The sequence below is a fragment of the Elephas maximus genome, chromosome 17 (genome assembly GCF_024166365.1).
Source record: "Elephas maximus indicus isolate mEleMax1 chromosome 17, mEleMax1 primary haplotype, whole genome shotgun sequence".
NCBI classification, from domain to species: Eukaryota; Metazoa; Chordata; class Mammalia; order Proboscidea; family Elephantidae; genus Elephas; species Elephas maximus.
The window spans coordinates 40,802,845-40,826,700 of NC_064835.1; the positions used below are offsets into that span (position 1 = coordinate 40,802,845).

The 23,856-nt window shown below is 39.3% G+C and overlaps 1 protein-coding gene across 3 annotated transcripts in view; it reads right to left on the reverse strand.

Annotated features, from left to right (window-relative positions):
* Positions 1-223: 223 nt before the first annotated feature.
* The window catches only part of ANAPC1 (anaphase promoting complex subunit 1), a 184,893-nt gene continuing 161,260 nt past the window's right edge, over positions 224-23,856 (reverse strand). Inside the window, exons 39-42 of one of the 3 annotated variants that reach the window (XM_049857675.1) lie at positions 20,325-20,420; positions 18,998-19,196; positions 10,245-10,379; positions 224-809 (exon numbers count right to left, since the gene is read on the reverse strand). In XM_049857675.1, the coding sequence (XP_049713632.1) occupies positions 694-809; positions 10,245-10,379; positions 18,998-19,196; positions 20,325-20,420 (546 nt within the window). In that variant the 3' untranslated portion in view covers positions 224-693. The remainder of the gene's footprint in view (positions 810-10,244; positions 10,380-18,997; positions 19,197-20,324; positions 20,421-23,856) is intronic. The other 2 variants (XM_049857674.1, XM_049857673.1) reach the window with 2 other exon arrangements.

A 23,856-nucleotide genomic window follows, 5' to 3' on the forward strand; every position in this document is an offset into this window, starting at 1 on the left:
TTTCATCATCATCTAGTCCAGAAATCCCTGGTACAGAGAAACATTCTCTAAATCTGGGGTGGAAATGGTCTTTTACTTTATTTTTATATACAATTTCTGAAGACCCCTCTATAGTGTAAGTTTCATGATTTCTCTATTTAATTTAGGCTTTATTTTGGGCGATTCTTCATTTGCATAAAAATCTCTTGTTTAAAGCAACCATATCACTAGAAACTTATTTCAGAGAGAACAACTGTGACATTTTAGGAAATTACAAAAGCTCGTTTGTTGCTGCAGAAAGTAAAATTTATGACCTAGCTGCTTAATCAACTTCGGATTTCTGAGTATAAATTCATTTCACCTGAATCATCACAGCTTAAAGACTTTAAAAACCAATATTCACTCTAGCCCCGCCCACTCTATTATCCTCTAAATCCCAAAACTAATGCAATCACCAAAAGTTTTGAAAACAAACCAAAAATTTTTATTTATGAAAGTAAATTTCAACTGACTTTTATATAGCATATAATGTCAATGCTGACAGCAACATCTTCTCTGGAGCATTTAAGACACTTAGATTTTAAAATACATTGAGGTTCGTGCAGCTCATTTCCCTCAGTTATATTATAAAACTTGTAACTTTTCTTAGCTTTGATGTTTGGTCACATTTTGTGCAGAAGTCATGTTTCAGGGCTGATGTACCACCAGGCATGATCACATAACCATCGGCTGTGGGCTTCCAAGAAGCAAAGGAGCCAGTCTTAGCAAAGTTCGCACTGGCATTTTCAGCTGTTTAAATTTGAAGAGTAAATCAGCAAAGCTTGTGCTCCCTAAAGAAAAAGAAATGGAGGAAAAGGACACATCTCAGAATAAACTCAGCCATACATACCCCCCCCCATCCCACTTCAAGGAAGCTGCAGAGACAAAATCACATTTAAAACAGGCATTCCTCCCTTTGTAAACGATTCCTCAACAACAGTATTTAAATTATGAATTTCCCCAGTGCACAGTTAAAATGTTTGATATAAAAAAATTTATCTAATCCATACTTCAGAAAGTACCCAACAGCTATATTTGAAATTATGAATATTGTAATTATATACAGTTTAAATATAACCAATAAACATACCTATCTACATACATTTTCTCTACATGCCAGAGTGCCCGTTTCCTTTACTAGGGCGAGACATGCTTTGTAAATTACAAGCTCAAATCCATTTCCAAGAAGGTGAACTAAATTTAACAGTACCTAAGGAGTTTCTAAGGAGCAGCGGTGGAGAATGCAGGCCCACCTGTTGGCTCTCACGACACCCATTGCAGCCCCCATGAAGACTGTGCCTAAACAGATGGAGGATGCAGCAGTCCCTTGGGTATGGGCACAAGGGCGACCAGGGTGAACTAAAAATGTCGTTCCAGTTAAAGCTGAAGTGTTACCAGGATTCAGCCCACCACGGGTAAAGCAAAACTCTCTAAGCCTAGAGGCAAAATGAGCCTCTGCCCACTTACCCACCAATATCTAGAATCTGGACTCATAAGACCATGCCAATCTGCTTATAATATACCAATTTTACCTGTAAAGAAACCTCATTACAATGAGCGTAGGTTTGTTCAAGACCTCAAAGCAATTAACCAAATAGTATTTACAGTCCATCCTGCAGTGCCAAATCAGTATGCTTTGCTAGCCACTCTTCCAGGACATTTTGCCTGGTTTACTCTTCTACACTTAAAAGATGCCTTCTTTTGTATACCATTAGAGTCTGAAAGTCAAGAACTGTTTGCCTTTGACTGGGAGGACCCTGAAAGGGGCGGTACACAACAGTTCTGCTGGACTGTACTCCCACAGGGGTTCAAAAATAGCCTCACATTGTTTGATACAGTCCTGGCTAAAGACTTAAAGACAGCAAACCCTCCAAAAAGGAGTTCTGCTTCAATATGTCAATGACTTACTCATAGCAAGCAAGACTACAGAAGAATCAGATTTGAACACTATCACCACTCTTAACTTTCTGAGCCAGGCTGGGTACAAAGTATTCAGACATAAGGCCCAGATTTCTCAAGCCAAGGTTACATTTCTAGGGTTCTGGATCTTTCAGGGAAAAAGAGAACTGCTCCCAGGGAGAAAAGGGACTATTTGTGCAATCTCGCCTTCCAGGTCCCGGAGGCAACTCCAAGGAGTCTTGGGAATACCAGGTTTTTGCAGAATCTGGATTTGCAACTTTGGACTAATAGCCAAGCCTTTATATACAGCAACTGAAGGGAAAGATTCAGATCCTTTTATTTGGACTGATGAACAAAAGCCTTACAGGCAATTAAAGAAAAACTCATATCAGCCCCAGCGTTGGGATTCCCCAATCTAGCAAAAACCCTTTGAAGTGTCTGTGCATGAGAGTCAGGGAATAGCTGCAGGTGTCCTAACCCAAAAGTTGGGTGAATGGCAACAACCTATTGCTTATTTTTCCAAGGTTCTAGACATGACCACTATGGGGTAAACTGCCTATCTACCAGCTGTGGCAGCCACAGTACTAATTTTAAAAGAGGCAGAAAAGCTAAGTTTGGGGCACCCAATCACTGTTTCTTCCTCACTTGGTTCTGACAATATTAGAACAAAAAGGACCCCACTGGATGACAGCACGGCAGGTGGCTGAGTACCAAGCTGCCTTATTAAGACAACCCAGTTGTAATTTTAAAAGAAACAACCACCTTAAACTCAGCTACATCGCTGCCTTCACACACCACCCCTGGTTTGGGACATGCATACAAATAATAGATTTCCAGCAGACCTGATCTGAGTGATGAACCTCTCCAAAACCCTGACCTTGAGATCTTTACAGACAGAAGTTGCTTCATGGAGAATGGAAAAAAGACATGCTGGATATGCTGTTGTGATACTCTGGGAAACCCCTGAAGTTAAACCACTTGCACTAAGAGCTTTAGCTTTAAAGGCTGAGCTCATCGCCATGGTAAGGGCTCTCCAACTATCAAAAGGTAAAACAGTGAATGTTCACATGGACTCAAAGAATGTTTCTGGAATTTTGCATGCTCATGGAGCCCTTTGGAAAGGAAGGGGCCTCCCTCAGTACTGCAGGACAGGAAATTAAATATGCAACAGAAATCCTCCAGGTACTAGAAGTTCTCTGGTTACCAAGGAAAGGTAGCAGTCATCCATTGCCGAGGACACCAGAAAGGAGATACAGATGTTATCAAAGGAAACCGGAGAGCTGATGAAGCTGCAAAAGCAGTGGCCAAAACTCAATCACAATCTGAAACTGTGGCCCCCTTGATACCTTAGATAGAGATCTCAAAAGAAGATAACCCAGAGTAGTCAGAAAAAAAGTGAGGAGCTACTCAAGATGTAGGAATCTAGAAACATACTCTGCAAGGAAAAGTTCTAGTTCCCGAATAGATGCTGTACATCATTTTGAAAAAATCCCATGCATCCTCCCATTATGGACATGAAAGTATGTGTGAATGGGTTATTGTTGTTAGGTCTGTTGAGTTGGTTCTGACTCACAGCAACCCTATATACAACAGAACAAAACACTGCCTGGTCCTGTACCATCCTAACATTGTTATGCTTGAGCCCCTTGCTGCAGCCACTGTGTCCTATTCCGAATGCTTTCCAACCTGAGGGGCTCATCTTCCGGTACTGCATCAGACAATGTTCCGTTGCTATTCAAATACTAAAGATTATTTGTGTTCTTTGACTGCTGTCCTTTATTCTCTCCACAGATAACGCTCTTGCCAGACAAGAACACCCTCCTGAGGTGACGGTTCACCCATTTCAACCTGCTGCATCCCTGGAAAGATAAGCCTCTCCAGCACCAGTGGAAAGGACCCTTCGAGGTGCTTCTCATCAACTACATGGTGGTGAAACTAAAAGGAGTCAAACCTTGGATTCACCACACCTGGCCGAAAGTGGCACCTGCCCCAGACCCTGACCCTACGATGAAAACTCTTCAGGACAACTGGAACTGTGAGCCATTAAAAGACCTGAAGTATCTGGTTAAAAGACTGAGTTTTTAAACCACAGAGTTTGTTAACTGTGGTTTTCTCCTTCCTGTTCATATTTTACCTGTTTAAGACAATAAGTCTCTTCAGCTAGACCCTGTTTCATGCAAATATGAAGCTGTGATGCCTCACCTTCATTCTTCTCCTAACTCTGTCTCTCACATGGTCTTGGCATAGTAATGCTTTTGTCAAATTAGCACAATCAGTGGCAAGTGCGACCAACATGACTAAATGTTGGATTTGTCAGTACATCAGAAAGCTACCTGGCTTCATGTTCCTAACCAAGATAAGTCAAATGTCTTTGAATGTCTCACCTCCTGGTTAAAAAAAAAAAAAACTTTTTTAGCTGAAGTATTTATTTAGTATTTTTATTTCCTTTAACTGTAACAGGAACTTTTGTCTGCTGTTCTATACAGTACTTTCCTTTTTTCTATCTGGGTGCAAAGTAAAAAAAAAAAAAAAGCATAGATACAATCTCCTACATCAAGGAGCCACTGCCCAACTTAGAAGATGGGCACATGGCTTATTACCATGTCACCAAAGAGAAGAAGGGACTGATAGCCAACACAGCCAGGAGCTGCTTAGTCATTACCAAGCAAGACCTGCTTCTCCTGTTCATTATAAGCAAAACCTTAAGTGGCAGCACTGTGTGTGGCTCAATTAGCAGCTGCTCACACCCGGAGCCTGCCCCCTCCTGTTCATTATCCTCAAAGCATGGCATGTGGCTCCAGCCAGTCAAACCCAGTTTATTAGCCTACATGCCATGGCTCCAGCCAGTCAAACCCAGTTTATTAGCCTACATGCCATGGCTCCAGCCAGTCAAACCCAGTTTATTAGCCTACATGCCTTGGCTCCAGCCAGTCAAACCCAGCTTATTAGCCTACATGCCAAAGGAAAACAGTTTATCTTACTGCTCTTGCACATCATGATAACTTATGTCATTATGTTTGTATGTGCTTCCTTGTGAGGGATGGTATACAAAGTTCTGCCTCCCTTTGTTTGGGAGATTGATTTGAGGTATACACCTCCTTGCTCCTTGCCTGCAAGCTCAAAATAAACGCTCCTCCTCCCTCCTCGCCTTGGTGCGTCTTTATTGACGAGAAGCCACACCAAGCAGAACCTGCTTTGGGTAACACTATGTGGTTAGGTTTAAATCTATCATCTTGCTATTGGTTTTCTATTTGTCTCATCTGTTCTCTGTTCTCCCTTTCATCTTTTTCTGACTCTTCTGGGCTGAGTATTTTTTATGATTCCATTTTAGCTCCTTTGTTGGCATATTAGCTATAACTGTTTTCTTATTTTAATGACTGCTTTAGGGTTTTAGGGTTTATAATACTTATCCTTAATTTATCACAGTTTACTTTCAAGTAAGGTTATACCACTTCATGTATAAAACCAAGAAAAAACCCAAACCTGTTGCCATCAGTAGATTCCAACTCATAGCGATCCTACAGGACAGAGTAGAACTGCCCCATAGAGTTTCCAAGGAGCGCCTGCTGGATTCAAACTGCCAGCCTTTTGCTTAGCAGCTATAACTCTTAACAGCTACGCCACCAGGGTTTCTATTTCATGTATTTTTTTTTTTTTTTCATGTATAAGAGCCTTAAAACAATAGCCTTTAAGCTATTATTGTCATGCATTTTACTTTTACATGTTATAAACCCCACAGTACATTGTAATTATTTTTTATGGTCAATTGTTTTTTTAAAGAGATTTACTCATGTAGTTAACATTTCCAGCTCTTTTCATTCCTTTACAGAGATCCGTATTTCCAGGTATTGTTACTTTCCTTCTCACTGAAGGACTTACTGTAATATTTCCAGTAGGAGGGTCTGCTGGTGATGAGTTCTTTCAGCTTTTTTGTGTATAAATAAGGTTTTACGTTAGTTTTTGAAGGATATTTCATTGGGTTATGAAATTCTAACTAGGCAGGTTTTTTTCCTTTCATTCCTTTATAGATGTTATTCCACATCTTTTCACTTGCATTGTTTCATAAAAAAATAAACTGCCACCATTATTTTGGTTTCTTGGCATGTAAATTGAGTTTGGCATGTAACATGCCTTTTTCTCTGGTTGCTTTTAAGATTTTCTCTTTATAATTGGTCTTGAGCAATTTGGTTACGAAGTGTCTTGGTGTAGTTTTCTTCATGTTTCTCATACTTTGGATTCACTGAGCTTGGATCTGTAGATTTACAGTTTTCATCAGATTTGGAAAATTTCCAGTATTTCTTCAAATATTTTTATCACCCTGTTTCTTTCCTCTTTCTCAGGGATTCCAATTACATGTAAACTAGGCATTTTTAAATTCATTTTTAATGCTCTACTCCTTTTTTTATTCTTTTTTCTTTCTGTGTTTCACTTTGGATAGCTTCTATTATGTCTTTAAGTTCACTAATTTTTTATTTGGTCATGTTTAATATGCCATTAATCCCAACCAGTGTATTTTTCGTTTCACACATTGTACTTTCCATTTCTATATTTAAGTCTTTTTCTATCTTCTGTGTCTCAAAAACCATCACTTCATACGCATTGTACAGAGTTTTTTGGGGGGTGGAGTGGGGTGGGGGAGGTATTTCAGGCAGAAGAGTAAATCAGGTCCCTGTTAGTTCATCCTGGCCTGAGGAGGAAGTCTGTGCTAAGGGTTCACTGTAGTTTGAAGTCCATCATCCATTTTTCAAAATTCTTGGCCTCTACCTCTTCAAATATTGCTTTTCTCTCTCCTATTATTCCTGGATTCCAACAACATACAGGTTTACTTCTTAGCTGTGAACCACACATCTTATGCTCTTTTCTGTGTTGCGCATTCATTTTTCTCTCTGTGCTTCCATCTGTTGACTTTCTGCTCACCTGTCATACTTCACTTACCTACTTTTCTGCTGCAGCTAAATGCTAATTAACTCATTGTAAGAATGGCCTGGGGGCAACATCTAACCTCTAACTTCACAAAGGGGAAGGAGAATCAAGATCAACAGCTCAAGGCTGATTCCTATGAGGCGGAGGTCAGACATGCTTGCTTTCTCCACCATCTTTACCAGTTTTGACACCATCCATCCCTCCCTCTGCACTCTCTACTTCTCTGCTGGGTTCAATAATTCATTGCACTAGCCACCCAGAACTCAGGGACCATATTCACAACTATGGGGTCTACTGGGGAAGTCAGAGGTTACAATTCAGGTTCAGGAATGCTCAGGATACAGTTTTTCCATCAGGACAGCCTCTTATCAGCCATGCCCACAGGCAGGTCTCTCCCTGGCTCTTGGCCCCTGGGCCTGGCCTCTGCACCACTCGAACAAGTGTTACAAGGCTCTTTTAGCTTGGCCGCTAAGTGCTGAGAGGCACCACTCTCTGCCAATTAGCTGTGCCCTGAAAGTGCTCTGCTCTAGCTCTGGGGGTTGGCAAACCTAGCTCTACCAAGTGTCTGGAGGCACCCTACTCTGTCAACTAGCCTCCTGTCTAAAGGCACTCAGCCTACCTGCCCTGTGGGCCTGGAAGCCCACTGCACCGTCTCTCCTGCCACTGTTTCTCTGCCACCGCTTTTCACTATCTTCAGTGTTACAGTTCTCTCTCTTGGTCTCTTGGTTCCAAGAGTTTCTCAGCACATGAATCCTGGGTCCAAAGGATGCACTCTGCTCTTGCCCCTTCTTCCTTGGTGGTGGTGAAATCCTATCCTCCCACCTGAGATGGCTGATTTTAAGCCTAGGGGGATGCAAAACTGACCAATTCCTTCATTAGGGTTCCACAAACTTTATTTACATGGCTCCACCCTCACACGGTGCCCTGAGCTTTATCAGCAAGCTATCCACTCCCCTTGGTGGACCACAATTACCTTATTGGGAGTTACAAGACCACGGCAAGAAATGCCACATGTACCATACCCATATAATTAGTTCTTCATTTCAGGTGTTACATTTTCCAGCTCTGGAATTTCCCTTTCTTTTTTCTTGATTCCAGGTTTCTGGTGAAATTCTATCTTTTCCTCTATTTTCTTGGAAATATTAACCATAACTATTTAAAGTCCCAGTCCCCAGTCTGATAACTAGTATCTGGATCATGTATGGGTCTGTTTCTATTATCTGTTTTCTTTCCTCTTAGGTTTTCATTATTGCAGTGTGATAGATCACTTTTGTGTGTGGTCTTTCTAGCCACCATCTTGTAACTCCAACCCTAGTGATAGGGTAATTATGGTCTGCCAAGGTGATTTGTCAGTTTTGCCATCCCCCTAGGCTTTAAATGAGCCACCCAAGAGGCAGGAAAGAGAGAATTCCACCATTACCAAGGAAGAAAAGCCAGGAATCAGCAGAGACGCAGCAGCAGAAGATGGTGCAATGGGCTTCCCGGCCTACAGAGGGAGAAAGCTGAGTGTCTTTGGGCAGAGGCTGAGGGCTAGGGAGAGGCGTACTTGTGAGCATAGCTGGGAAGAGGCCATCCTCTATCCTGAGCGTTCCTGGGCCTGAATCGTAACTGTTACGTCTCTAATAAACCCTGTAACTGGGCTGCAATAAACTACTGAAACCATCAGAGAAGTAGAGAGTGCCGTGGGAGGGACGGTTGGACTCAGAATTGGTAAAGATGATGGAGAGAGAAGACATGTCTGAAACCCATCTCACAGGAATCAGCCTTGGGCTACTGATCTTGATTCTCCTTTCCCCTTATCAAGTTAGAGGAGGTCAGACGTTGCCCCCACGCCTTTTTCCAGCTATTTAGTCCTATTTTTTGTTCTGTCTGGTAATTTTTGGTTGAATGCTGAATACAATGTATTAAAAATTATATAGGCTCTGAATATGTTTTCTTCCTTCTCAAAGGTTAAGTTTTCTTCTGTCAGGCAAACAGGATAGAAGCAGATCCTCAATTCTGCTCTAGGCTAACTTCAGGACTGGTCTGTTTTCAGTTTTACCTTTTTTCCGAAGGCTTGGTCTTGCTACTGTTTCTCACCCGAATGCTTGGGATGCACTACTACTTCACTTTGGCAGGACATGAACTCCACCCATTAACTCCTTAGCACTCTGCTGCTGAAATCTTGGCTCAAAATTTTAGCCTTATGGCTTCTACTACATTTCTTGAAGGCTCACCCTGTATATGTGCAGGTTAAGATTTAGTAAATGCTTCAGGGGAAGAAAGCATCCAGGTTCTTTTTCCTACTATTCCCTCCTCAAATTTTGCTCCTCAAGTTCTAGGCTTTTGGGCAATCATTAACACTGACCTCTGGCTCCTCAACCCAAAAGCACTGATGCTGTTTGCTTGGACTCTACCTCTTTTGCTCTGGCTTGGCAAATGCCTTTGGGGAGAAAGTCAGGGCAGATACAGAATTCACTTCATCGTGCTTTCCTTCTCTCAGGGATCCTGCCCCTGAATCAAGTCCATGGTTGCTACTAATTCCTTTAAACAGCTATTTTATGAATTTTGTCTAGCTTTTGTATTTGTTTTTGTGGGAGAGTCAGTCCAGTACAAACAATTCCATCCTAGAAGTAGAAATCTCTAGATAGTGCATTTTTGTGTGACGTTTTCAAAAAAGCAGGAAATTAGTAATGTCATAAAAATTTAAGTTTAAATGAATAAATGAAGCAATTTTCACCCTTCTCAAAAATCTTTTATTTTTTCATCCTCAGTTAAGGGGCAGCAACTTGAAAGTGATGTAAATAAATAATTAACAGCATTTATAATTAATTACATTTTATTATCCAGCCTAATAGGCAAACTTTGTATCTGATTCTACATTCTGAAAAATAAAGCAAGGTGCTAACACTATTAATTTTTAAAACTATTATGAAAAAAGTCAAACACATACAAAGTACCTGATAATTTTAAAGTTTCATAATAGAAATTCAGATTATGTGATTAAAATAAACCTTGAAAATTCAGAAAATAAAGAAAAATGACTTTAATTAAAACCAATTAACAGAGAAGAATAATATGAACATTTAGTTTATTAAGTATAGGCTGCTGTTTGTGGCTCTGTGAGGAAGAATCCATCCTTTCTAAATATAATGAAAGTTTACGCATGTGTAAAGTTCAAATAGTTTTTCTGGAAAAAAGTTCTCAACAATGACACCCTAACGTGATTAAAGATGAAGGTCTAACAATTTTAACCTTTTGGCTTCTGCTACATTTCTCTGTGCATGTGCAGGTTAAGATCTGGTAAATATTTCTTCTATTTTCTAGAGAAAATAACTCACTAGAAATCTCTCCTACCAACAAACTAAAAACATAAGTGAATCAGTAATAGAGGTACTGAAAAGAGGATTTAGATGTACAATTACCTTCTAGTCCAATAGATGGCAGGTGCCGTGGAGCTGGCACTGAGTGGTAGACGAGGAAACAAGCCAGCATGCTCAGCTGAGATTCTTCAAAGGGCTGTCCACTGAGATAGGCTTGTACACACGTATCACCCTCAGCTGTGAGAGAAATACAAACAGAAGTGAGTCAAGTGATTACAGAACTGAGAGTCACAAGAATACTTGCTCTCCTAGCCATTCCTACAGGCTTTCTACCAAGTTCAAATATTCCTATTTGAAGAGGTCATTTGGATCAGTTGTACTGAATCCACAGTGAGAACAATATTACACTGTTCGCAGCCTTATGCTCTTTTTACTTCTCTATAGCTTCGTGATATATTTTTAGAGCATTATAAAAACATTTTGGTCTCTGTGATGGTTAAGGTTGTGTGTCAGCTTGGCTGGGCCATGATTCTCAGCTGTTTGGCAGTTATATAATGATGTAATTTGGCAAATATGTAATGATGTAGTTATGCTCCATTTTGCAATATAATGTAATCACCTCCATGATGTGATCTGATTTGATCAATCAGTTGTAAGGGGAGTTTTCTCAGGGGTGTGGCCTGCATCCAATACATATGACCATTATGGCAAAGCTCCTTGGTTTTTGCTTGCTCTGGATCCTGCATCTGGCTCATCATCATCTGACATCTGGTTCTTGGGACATGAGCCAGTGGCCTGCCATACTGCCTGCTGATCTTAGATTCCTTAGCCTCCATAGTCCATGGGCCAGCAGCCTGTCATCTCACCTGTCGATCTTGGGTTTGTCAGCCCCTGCAGCTACATGAGCCAGAAGCCTCCAGCCTGACACTGACCCATGGACTTGGGGTTTGCCAGCTTCTACAACCACGAGCCACTTCCTTGAGATAAATCTCTCTCTCTACACACACACACACTTCACTGGTTTTGCTTCTCTAGGGAACCCAGCCTAACACAGTCTTTAAAACAAATTCCTTTCCCTACCTGTTAAAATACCTACTATACCACAAAATCTGCTACTTGCTTGAGCTTCCAATCCTGAATCCTTCCATGTGTCATCACATATACCATACAGAATTCTAATTCAGAGGGCACAACATGGATTCCACAACTAATTCTGAGTATCAGCCAGTTTAGGGAACCAGTATCTTATGCCATCCAATCAAATAGCCATCACTTGACTCACTGAAATTCCTTGTAAACCCAAAGAATTTAATAAAATTATTTTTTTCATCAAGAACTCAGTGAAACAACCAAAACTTAGGATACAGGAAAGGTAGTCCTCAGAGAAAAATTTACAGTAATAAGTAATAAATGTCTAAATGAAAAAAAGAAAAATCTCAAATTAACAGCCCAACTCAACAATACCAGGAACTAGAAAGAGAAGAGTAAACTAAGCTTAAACCTAGCAGAATACAGGATATAACAAAGATCAGAGCAGAAATAAATAGAAAAGAGAAAAACAGAGAGAGAATCAATAAAACCAGAAGTTGATTCTTTCAAAAGATCAATAAAATTCAAAAAACTTTAGCTAGACTGGCAAAGAAAGGGAAAAGATGCAAATAACCAAAATAAAAACTGAAAGAGGGGACATTACAACTGACCCTACAGAAAATAACAGAGTATTATCAACAACTGTATGGCACTAAAGTGGATAACCTAGATGAAATGGACAAAGTCTTAGAAGCACACGACCTACCCAAACTGACTCAAGAGGAAATAGAAAGTCTCAACAGGCCTGTAACAGGTGAAGAGACTGAACCAGTGATAAAAAATCTCCCAACAATAAAAAAGTCCTGGACCAGATGGCTTCACTGGGGAACTCAACCAAATATTTAGAGAAGAACTGATGCCAATTCTGTTTAAACTCCACCAAAAGGTAGAAAAGGAAGGACTATGCCCCAATTCATTCTATGAAGCAAACATAACCCTGATACCAAAGACACCGCAAGAAAAGAAAACTACAGGCCAATATCTCTTGTGGATATAATGCAAAAATTCTCAACAAGACACTAGCAAAAAAAATCTAATGGCATATGAAAAGATCATATATCACGACCAAGTGGGATTTATTCCAGGAATGCAGGTATAGTTCAACATTAGAAAATCAATCAATGCAATACACCACATCAATAGAACAAAGGCAAAGAACCACATGATCATCTCCACTGATGCAGAAAAAACATTTGATAAAATCCAACACATATTCTTGATGAAAACACTAAAGAAGGTTAGAATAGAAGGGAAAGTCCTAAATATGATTCAGGGCATATACGAAAAGCCCACAGCCAACATTATACTTAAAGAAGAAAGACTGAAAGCTTTCCCCTTGAAAACGGGAATACAAAGGTGCTCACAATCACCACTTCTATTCAATATTGTATTAGAAGTCCTAGCCAGAACAACTAGACAAGAAAAAGAAATAAAAGGTATCCACAAAAGAAGTAAAATTGTCTCTATTTGCAGATGATATGATCCTATATATAGAAAATCCCATAAAGTCCACAAGAAAACTTCTAGAGCTAATAGAAGAATTTAGCAAAGTTGCAGGGTACAAGGTCAACAAACAAACTCAGGTGACTTTCTATACATTAGCAATGAGAAACTTGAAAGGGAAATTAGGGAAACAATTTCATTTACAATAACATCTAAGAGAGTGAAATGTTGTTAGGTGCTGTCGAGCAGGTTCTGTACAACAGAATGAAACACTGCCCGGTCCTGTGCCATCCTCATAATCATTGTTATGCTTGAGCCAACTGCTGCAGCCATTATGTCAGTCCATCTTGCTGAGGGTCTCCCTCTTTTTTGGTGACCCTTTACAAATGACTGAAATACCTAGGAATAAACCTAACAGATATGAGCAGGACTTATACAATGAAAACTACAAAACACTACTGAAAGAGATTAAAAAAGACTTAAATAAATGGAAAGATGTTTCATGTTCATGGACTAGAAGACTTAATCTCATTAACTGTTTTGTGCTTGGTGGTAAATATAATGACCATGGACTTCTTTCACCTCTGGGGTTTATTGGGAAGCTGCTGTACCATTGATAGCACGTGCTGCCGCAAGGCAAGGAGGACCTTTATGGCTGTTTGAAACCGAACTAAAGAAATGGATGTGTGCTGCAAATTACTGTCTTTACAGGGTATTGCATGAAGTGTTTGAATTTTTGGTAGGAAAAAGAAAAATTTTCACATATGTACCAATAGACCCCAGTAGGGGCTCTGGGGTATAATTACTGGTACTTCATATACACCACTAAATTCTTAGGGTAGGCTTGTGGAGGTAGCAAGAAAAAAAAATTGATACTACCTACTCAATGATTCAGAATGATTCTGTTAATGAAAACATATGGTCTCAACAAATACTTCAAAGGGGAAAATAATTGGGTCACCAAAGGGTTAAGATGTCAAAATGACCCAAAGCTATTTATAGATCCAGTGGAATCCTGATCAAAATTCCAACAGTCTCCTTTACTGAAATGGAAAAAACAATCCTCAACTTTGTACGGAAAGGCAAGAGGCCCCGAACAGCTAAAACAATGTTGAAAGAGAAAAACAAGGTAGGAGCACTTACACTTCCTGATTTTAAAAAACATTATACAGCTACAGTAATCAAAACCACCTGGGATGGGTTCTCAAAATGAGAAGAAACAGCTGCAAACATCGATCAATAATCGGAACCTGGAATGTATGAAGTATAAGTCTAGGAAAATTAGAAATCGTCAAAAATGAAATGGAATGCATAAACATCAATATCCTAGGCATTAGTGAGCTGAAATGGACTGGTATTGGCCATTCTGAATCGGACAATCATATAGTCTACTATGCTGGGAATGACAACTCAAAGAGGAATGGTGTTGCATTCATCGTCAAAAAGAACGTTTCAAGATCTATCCTGAAGTACAACGCTGTCAGTGATAGGATAATATCCATACACCTACAAGGAAGACCAGTTAATACGACTACTATTCAAATTACGCACCAACTGCTAGGGCCAAAGATGAAGAAAAAGAAGATTTTTATCAGCCGCTGCAGTCTGAAACTGATCGAACATGCAGTCAGGATGCATTGATAATTACTGGCGATTGGAATGCGAAAGTTGGAAAAAAAGAAGGATCAGTAGTTGGAAAATATGGCCTTGGTGATAGAAACAATGCTGGAGATAGAATGATAGAATTTTGCAAGACCAACGACTTGTTCATTGCAAATACCTTCTTTCTCCAACATAAACGGCAACTATACACATGGACCTTGCCAGATGCAACACAAAGAAATCAAATTGACTACATCTGTGGAAAGAGATGATGGAAAAGCTCAATATCATCAGTCAGAACAAGGCCAGGGGCCGACTGTGGAACAGACCGTCAATTGCTCATATGCAAGTTCAAACTGAAACTGAAGAAAATCAGAGAAAAGTCCACAAGAGCCAAAATATGACCTTGAGTATATCCCACCTGAATTTAGAGACCATCTCAAGAACAGATTTGACGCATTGAACACTAGTGACCGAAGACCAGACAAGTTATGGAATGACATCAAGGACATCATCCATGAAGGAAGCGAGAGGTCACTGAAAAGACAGGAAAGAAAGAAAAGACCAAGATGGATGTCAGAGGAGACTCTGAAACTTGCTCTTGAATGTCAAGCAGCTAAAGCAAAAGGAAGAATTGATGAAGTAAAAGGACTGAACAGAAGATTTCAAAGGGCCTCTCGAGAAGACAAACTGAAGTATTATAACGACATGTGCAAAGAGCTGGAGATGGAAAACCAAAAGGGAAGAACACGCTCGGTGTTTCTCAAGCTGAAAGAACTGAAGAAAAAATTCAAGCCTCAAGTTGCAGTAGTGAAGGATTCCATGGGAAAAATATTGAACGATGCAGGAAGCATCAAAAGATGATGGAGGGAATACACAGAGCCATTATACCAAAAAGAATTAGTCGATATTCAACCATTTCAAGAGGTGGCACATGAACAGGAACCAATGGTACTGAAGGAAGAAGTCCAAGCTGCTCTGAAGGCATTGGCGAAAAACAAGGCTCCAGGAATTGATGGAATATCAATTGAGATGCTTCAACAATCAGATGCAGCGCTGGAGGTGCTCACTTGTCTATGCCAAGAAATATGGAAGACAGCTTCCTGGCCAGCTGACTGGAAGAGATCCATATTTATGCTTATTCCCAAGAAAGGTGATCCAAAATTATAGAATATCATTAATATCACACACAAGCATAATTTTGCTGAAGATCATTCAAAAACGGCTGCAGCAGTATATCAACAGGGAACTGCCAGAAATTCAGGCTGGTTTCAGAAGAGGACGTGGAGCCAGGGATATCATTGCTGATGTCAGATGGATCCTGGCTGAAAGCAGAGAATACCACAAGGATGTTTACCTGTGTTTTATTGACTATGCAAAGGCATTTGACTGTGTGGATCATAACAAACTATGGATAACACTGCGAAGAATGGGAATTCCGGAACAGTTAATTGTGCTCATAAGGAACCTTTACATAGATCAAGAGGCAATTGTTCTGACAGAACAAGGGGATACTGATTGGTTTAGTCAGGAAAGGTGTGTGTCAGGGTTGTGTTCTTTCACCATACCTATTTAATCTGTATGCTGAGCAAATAATCCGAGAAGCTGGACTATATGAAGAAGAATGGGGCATCAGGATTGGAGGAAGACTCATTAACAACCTGCGTTATGCAGATGACACAACCTTGCTTGCTGAAAGTCAAGAGGACTTGAAGCACTTACTAATGAAGATCAAAGACCACAGCCTTCAGTATGGATTGCACCTTAACATAAAGAAAACAAAAATCCTCACAACTGGACCAATGAGCAACATCATGATAAACAGAGAAAAGGCTGAAGTTGTCAAGGATTTCATTTTACTTGGATCCACAATCAATAGCCATGGAAGCAGCAGTCAAGAAATCAAAAGACACATTGCATTGGGCAAATCTGCTGCAAAGGACCTCTTCAAAGTGTTGAAGAGTAAAGATGTCACCCTGAAGACTAAGGTGCGCCTGATCCAAGCCATGGTATTTTCAATCACATCATATGCATGTGAAAGCTGGACAGTGAATAAGGAAGATCGAAGACGAATTGATGCCTTTGCATTGTGGTGTTGGTGAAGAATATTGAATATACCATGGACTGCCTAAAGAATGAACAAATCTCTCTTGGAAGAAGTGTGGCCAGAATGCTCCTTAGAGGCAAGGATGGTGAGACTGCATCTTACATACTTTGGACATGTTGTCAGGAGGGATCAGTCCCTGGAGAAGGACATCATGCTTGGCAGAGTACAGGGTCAGCAGAAAAGAGGAAGACCCTCAACGAGGTAGACTGACACAGTGGCTGCAACAATGAGCTCAAGCATAACAACGATTGTAAGGATGACGCAGGACTGGGCAGTGTTTTGTTCTGTTGTGCATAGGGTCACTATGAGTCGGAACCGACTCGAAGGCACCTAACAACAACAACAACAACATGGGTAAAACAACAGACACATAGACCAATGAAACAGAATTTAGAGTCCAGAAATAAGCACAAATATCCATGGTCAACTGATTTTTGACAAGGGTGCTATGTCCATTCGATGGGGAAAGACGAGTCTCCTCAATAAACAGTGCTGGGACAACTGGATTTCTACAGGCAGAAAAATGAAGCAGGATCCATGCCTCACACGAATGGATTAAAGACCTAAATGTGCAAATGAAAACCACAAATTCTTAGAAAAAAAACACAGGGGCAATCATGTCAGGCCTAGATTTCAACAATAGACTGTCTAATAACAAAAGCACAAACAACAGAGGACAAAATAATAAACAGGACCTCAGAGAAATTGAAAACTTCTGTTCATCAAAAGACTTTACCAAAAAAGTGAAAAAACAAGCTACCGACTGGGAGAATATCTTCAGAAACCACATAAGCAACAAAAATCTAATATCAAAAATATATACAAAACTTCAACAACAACAAAGATTAAAATGGGCAAAGGACTTAAATAGACATTTCCCCAAAGAGGATATTCAAATGGTCACCAAACACATGAAAAGATGCTCAGTGTTACTAGCCATCAGAGAGATGTAAATCAAAACCACAATAAGATAGCATTTCACTCCCACTAGGAGGGCTAAGATTAAAAAACAAAAGCAAACAGAAAATAAGCAATGCTGGCAATGATGTGGGGAAATTGGAATCCTTATCCATTGCTGGTTGGAATGCAAAATGGTGCTGTCACTGTGGAAAACAGTGTGGTGGTTCTTCAAAAAACTAAAAATAGAACCACTATATGACCTAGCAATTCCACTCCTAGGTATATACCCAAAAGACTTGAAAGCAGAGACTCAAACAGAGACTTGTACACCAATGTTCACTGCAGCACTATTCACAATAGCCAAAAAGGTGGAAACAATTAAAATGCCCATCAACAGATGAATGGATAAACGAAATGTGATACATACAATGAAATACTACTCAGTCAGTAGGAGAAATGAAGTCTTTATATATGCTACAGTATGGATGAAGCTTGAAGACATTATGCTGAGTGAAATTAACCAATCAAAAAAGAACAAATATTGTATGGCATCACTTATATAAAAAGACAAGAAAAGGCAAATGTATAGAGAATAAAGTTTATTAGTGGTTACCAGGGGCAGGAAGGAAGGGGAAAAGGAGGGTTAATGGTAATGGAAAAATCGTATTGATTACAAGTATGACTGCACAGCTGACTACCATTAACTGCTGTCAGTACGCTGTACATCTGTAAAAGGCTGAAGTTTCGAGAGTTGTGTGACAAATACATTTACTACAACAACAACAACAAAACAACAGAGTAGCTGCTGAGGCTGCTTATGTACAATCAAACACGTCATGGGATTTGGTTGTTTGGCTTAGACATTTACAGTCATGGTTTCATGGGATATCCCAGTTACTTGGCCTAATATCCATTTAGTGCTTCTGTTCTACCTCCTAGTTTGTTAGGTAATGCTTAGGGTCTTAAAAGCTTGCACTTGGCCACTCAAGGCACAACAATTGGTCTCTATTCACCTGGAAAGACAGAGGAAGAAGGGGAGTCAGGAATAGGAGGAGGACAAGGAATGTGTAGCTAACTGCCTCCATGAAAAACTGCCTCCTCTGCCATGAGACCAGAAGAATTAGGTGGTGCCCAGCTACTACTACTGAATATTTTATCAAAGAGTCCACAGACAAATCTTGATCAAATGGAGGAAGGGCGGGTGGGGGGAAATGTAAAACAGAATTTCAAATTCTCATGGACTCCAGACTTTCTGGAGCCACGGTGGCTGGATGAACCTCTAAAACTCTTGTCCTGAGATATTCTTTGAACCCCGAACCAAAATTATCCCCTGAAGTCTTCTTAAAACAGAAAAATAGTTTAGCTTAACTAGTAAAAACGGTCTGCCTTGAGCATTATGCTCTTTTAAGAACTATCTATATGGGATCAAAGTGACACCAGCAACTTGAAAGATTGTATGGGAACATTATGGGACAGCCAGGGGCACGACCAGCAGGCAGGATGGGACAGGAAAACAGGTAATAGGGAACCCAAGGTCGAGAAGGTAGAGTGTTGACATGTCATGGGATTGTTAACCAATGTCATAAAATAATATGTGCACTAACTGTTTAATGAGAAGCTAGTTTATTCTGTAAACCTTCATCTAAAGTTTTAAAAAAAGGAAACCTGATTCTAATATATCTTAAAAGAACAAAGGATATAATACTATGATTACCTTGCAGCCACCGGTCCAGAGCATTATCAATAGTGCACTTCACAACGGGGAGAAATTCAGAGTTCATGAAGAGCCCTCGGTTGAGGTGGTTCTGCAGTCGTTCCTGATGGCTTCTGGAGCTGAAAAACTCTAGCACCAACCTTATCTGCCAAAGTTCAGATGTCTCAGACATTTCTTTTCTTCCTAGTCTTCTTATAGCCTTGAAAAGAGAAAAAACAATCCATTTAATGAAAGGGTGAAGTTGCTCTGCCGCTTCCTCAGAACTGTATACTAGAATATGCTGCCTTTTAAAAATGTGGTTCATAAAATCAGTCAAGGGCAGTGGGGAGATTCATTCTGTGTTTTGATGTATTCTGTCCCACAGAAAAGCTCTTTACCACGTACAGGTACATGGCCCACTTTCTTTAATATGGCCACCACATGAACAGCTTTCAGGTAAAAGCCGCAGAGGCAACTGAGCTCATTCTTGCCTCAACAGCTCTGAATACTCAAGATTTAATAGGCCTAGAGCCAATCACCTCTGGAAAACCAAGGTGAGGGTACAAAGACAGGCCAGTGACCCCAAGGATGGGGTAGAAGACAAAAACAACACTACTGATAAGTTCATGACCTACTTTAATAACGAAATTATAATCTAATTTAGAAGACGTATACACCGAACATCTACACTGTATGATAATTAAAGGCATCGTATTTTCTGACTGAATGACTGCAGCTTGTGTTGTTAGTGACTGATCCTAAAAGCCCATCGCTTGGGACCCCTGTAAAGTCACCACAGTTGAAAACAGAAGGGATGCTTTAGGAAAGCTGTTAAGAATTATTTTCTGCATTACTCTTTTAGCTTTAACCCACAAAAAAACTTAAAAAATCACTACCTACTGATTTTGTAACCTCTTTCCAGCTTAAACACATAGGTATAATTACACAACACTGCTAACATTTGGGCACTGTTTATTTACTACTCATCTGCATAGTCTTTTTCATGAAGAGGCCTTGTCAGGAAGGAAGCAAGGGATCACACAAGGATGCTAGCAGAGAAAAGAGAGAAATTTTATTTCTCCCTCTTCCACTCTGGGGAACAGGACAGAAAGGGAGAATGGGAACCTCAGATTAAGACAACCCCCCAGAGGACATGCCAGTCATCATAAATTTGAAGCTTTTTTGGTATGTATAGAGCTTTCAACTTTGAAAGGGTTTCTTTTAACTTCTAAAAGCAAATGAGAAAGTGAAAAGATCAACATGCAGGGAACCTTACTATACTGTTCAATATGATACTTAAATACAGGATAAATCTCATCAGAATTGGAATAGGTTTTTCAAACTATACCTGATCCATAGCTATGTATGCAGGCAACATCTCCGGGGTCTCCTGAGTAACACACTCATAGAGTACTGAAGAAAAGAGATCCAGAATTTCCTGTTTCTGTGGAAAATCAGAGCTTTTTAAAGCACATCAATATATATTCCAAATTCAACAATTAATTGTATAGCAACTACTATGGCTGATTCTTAAGCTCTAAAGTAGATGACCTAAAAAAGTAAAACAGCTATCTCTTTACAAAAGCATGGCACATTAAAAAGAGTTGGAGGATAAGAGTTAAAATTACAGATGCTGAAAAGCAACAAGAACAGAAGCTCAAGAAGGCTGAGCAGTTTAACGGAATTAAAGGACAACAAGAGATACAATGTACACATCACGAGAATTCCAGGAGATGAGAGACAGAAGGGACAGAATGAATATTTGAAGAAATAATTACAGACAATTTCCCCAATCTCACGAAGGACGTAAATCTACAAATGCAAGCTCAAGGAGCCCCAAGCAGGATAAACCCAAAGAGACCTACACCAAAACACATCACAGTTAGGCTCTCAAAAATTTTAAATAAGGGAAGAACCCAGAAAGCAGTGAGAGAAAAGCAAACAGCCACATAAAAACTCTTCCCAATAAGATTATCAATTTTTCCTCAGAAACATTAAAGGCCAGAAGACAATGGAATGATACATTTAAAGTACTGAAAGACAAAAACTGTCAACCAAGAAAACTATCCCCAGTGAAATCATCTTTCAAGAATGACGATGAAATTAAAACATTTCAGACAAACAGAAGCTGAGAGAGTTCACACCCACCACTGGCTTCTACAAAAAATACTAATGGGAGTTCTGCATATGGAAGGGAAAAGACATTGGAAAGTAATTCAAAGGTATGCATAAGAAGAGAAGTTCCTAATAAAGGGAAAGGCATGAACAAGTACAGGGCTTTAAAAGGGTAGTTATGCTTGATAATTCTAAATGTTTTATTCTTCATGTTTTTTAATAACAAATATATAAAAGGTAAAGATAAAATTATGTCACAGGGTACATGAAACATAAAGATGTAATTAGTGATAACAACAAAAGTGGAGGGAGAGGAATGATATAAATATAGAATTTCCTGTATGTTACAGATATTAAGTTGGTATCAACTTACTTCAGAGTGTTATAAATGTAAGCTGTTAAATGTAATATGCATGGTAACTACTTAAGAAAATATACAAAAAACATACACGAAAGGAAAGGAGAAGGGAACCAAAAAGGGTCACTACAATAAACCAACAAAACACAAAAGCAAGCAGTATAAACAAAGACAACAAAGGCTTAAGACATATGAAAAACAAAATTGCAGAACTAAGTCACTTCTTATATGTAATTACGGTGAATGTACATGAACTAAATGCACCAATCAAAAGGCAGGGAGTGGCAGAACAGATTTAAAAAAACATGACCTAACAACACGCTCTTTAAAAGAGAGACACCCTTCAACCCAGGAACACAAATAGGTTGAAAGTGAAAGGATGGAAAAAAATATTCCATGCAAATAATAACCAAATGAGAGTGGGGGATGCAATCTTAGTATCAGAAGTAGACATTAAGACAACATCCATTAGGAGAGATAACCAAACCAAACCCACTGCCATTCAGTCGATTCTGACTAATAGTGACCCTGTAGGATAGAGCAGAACTGCTCCACAGGGTTTCAAGGCTGTAAATCTTTACAGAAGCAGACTGCCACATCTTTCTCCTGGGAACCAGGTGGTGGGTTCTAACAGCGGACCTTTCGGTTAGCAGTCAAGCACTTTAACCACTGTGTCACCAGGGCTCTTTAGAAGAGATAAAGATGGGCATTATACAGTGATAAAAGTCGATTAATCAAGAAGATTTAACAGTCATGAATATATATGCACCCAACATCAGGTACCTAAATATATAAACCAAACACTGATAGAACTGAAAAGAGAAAAAGACAGTACTACAATTATAGTTGAAGACTTTAATACACCACTTTCAGTACTGAACAGATCAACAAGAAAAGAGAAGACCTGAATGACAGTATAATCCAGCCAGACTTAATAGACATGCATAGAATACTCCGTCTAAGAACAGCACAATATACGTTCTACTCTCAGTGCACATGGATCATTCTCTAGGACAGATGACCTGTTAGGTCACAAAGAAGTCTTGATATATTCAAAAAGACTGAAATTACACAAAGTATTTTCTCTGATCACAAAGAAGTGAAGCTAAAAATCAATAACAGGAAAAAAAATGTGGATAATACACAAAGACATGGAAATTAAACAACACACTATTAAATTAACAATGAGTCAAGGAAGAAATCTAAAGAGAAATCTCAAATTTCTTAGTCAAATGAAAATGAAAGCACAACATACCAAAACTTACAGAAGGCAGTGAGGGCAGTACTTAGAGGAAAACTTAAAGCAATAAATGCCTACATGAGAACAAGAAGATCTCAAATTAATAGCCTAACTCCACAACACCAGGAACCAGAAAGAAAAGAGCAAACTAAGCCTGAACCTGCTAGAAAGGAATAACAAAGGTAGAGAAATAAAATCAAAAACAGAAAAACATAGAATCAATAAAACCAGAAGTGGATTCTTTGAAAAGATCAATAAAATTTATAAACCTTTAGCTAGGCTGACAAAAAAAGAAAGGAAAAAGATGCCAATAACCAAAATAAAAACTCAAAGAGGGGACACATTACAACTGACTACAGAAATTAAGAAAATTATGACAGAATATTATCAACAACCGTATGGCAACAAACTAGACAAACTAGATGAAATGAACAAATTCTTAGAAGCACACAACATACCCAAGCTGACTCAAGAGGAAATAGAAAGTCTCAACAGACCCGTAAAAGGTGAAGAGATGTAACCAGGGATAAGAAACCTCCCAACAATGAAAAAAGTATTAGGCCAGATGGCTTCATTGGGGAATTCTACCAAACATTTAGAGAAGAACTGACACACCAATTCTGTTTAAACTCTACCAAAAGGTAGAGAAGGAAGGAATATTCCCTAATTCATTCTATGAAGCAAATGTAACCCTGATACCCAAACCAGACAAAGACTACAAGAAAACTACAGCCAATATCTCTTATGAATATAGATGCAAAAATCCTCAACAAAACACTAGCAAATAGAATCCAACAGTATTTTAAAAGAATCATATACCATGACCAAGTGGATTTATTCCAGGAATACAGGCATGGTTCAACATTAGAAAATCAATCAATGTAATACACCACATCAACAGAACAAAGAACCACATGATCATCTCTACTGATGCAGAAAAAGCATTTGATAAAATTCAACACACATTTTTTTATAATAATTTTTATTGAGCTTTAAGTGAACGTTTACAAATCAAGTCAGTCTGTCACATATAAGCTTGTATACACCTTACTCCATACTCCCACTTACTCTCCCCCTAATGAGTCAGCCCTTCCAGTCTCTCCTTTCGTGAAAATTTTGCCAGTTTCTAACCCTCTCTACCCTCCTATCTCCCCTCCAGACAGGAGA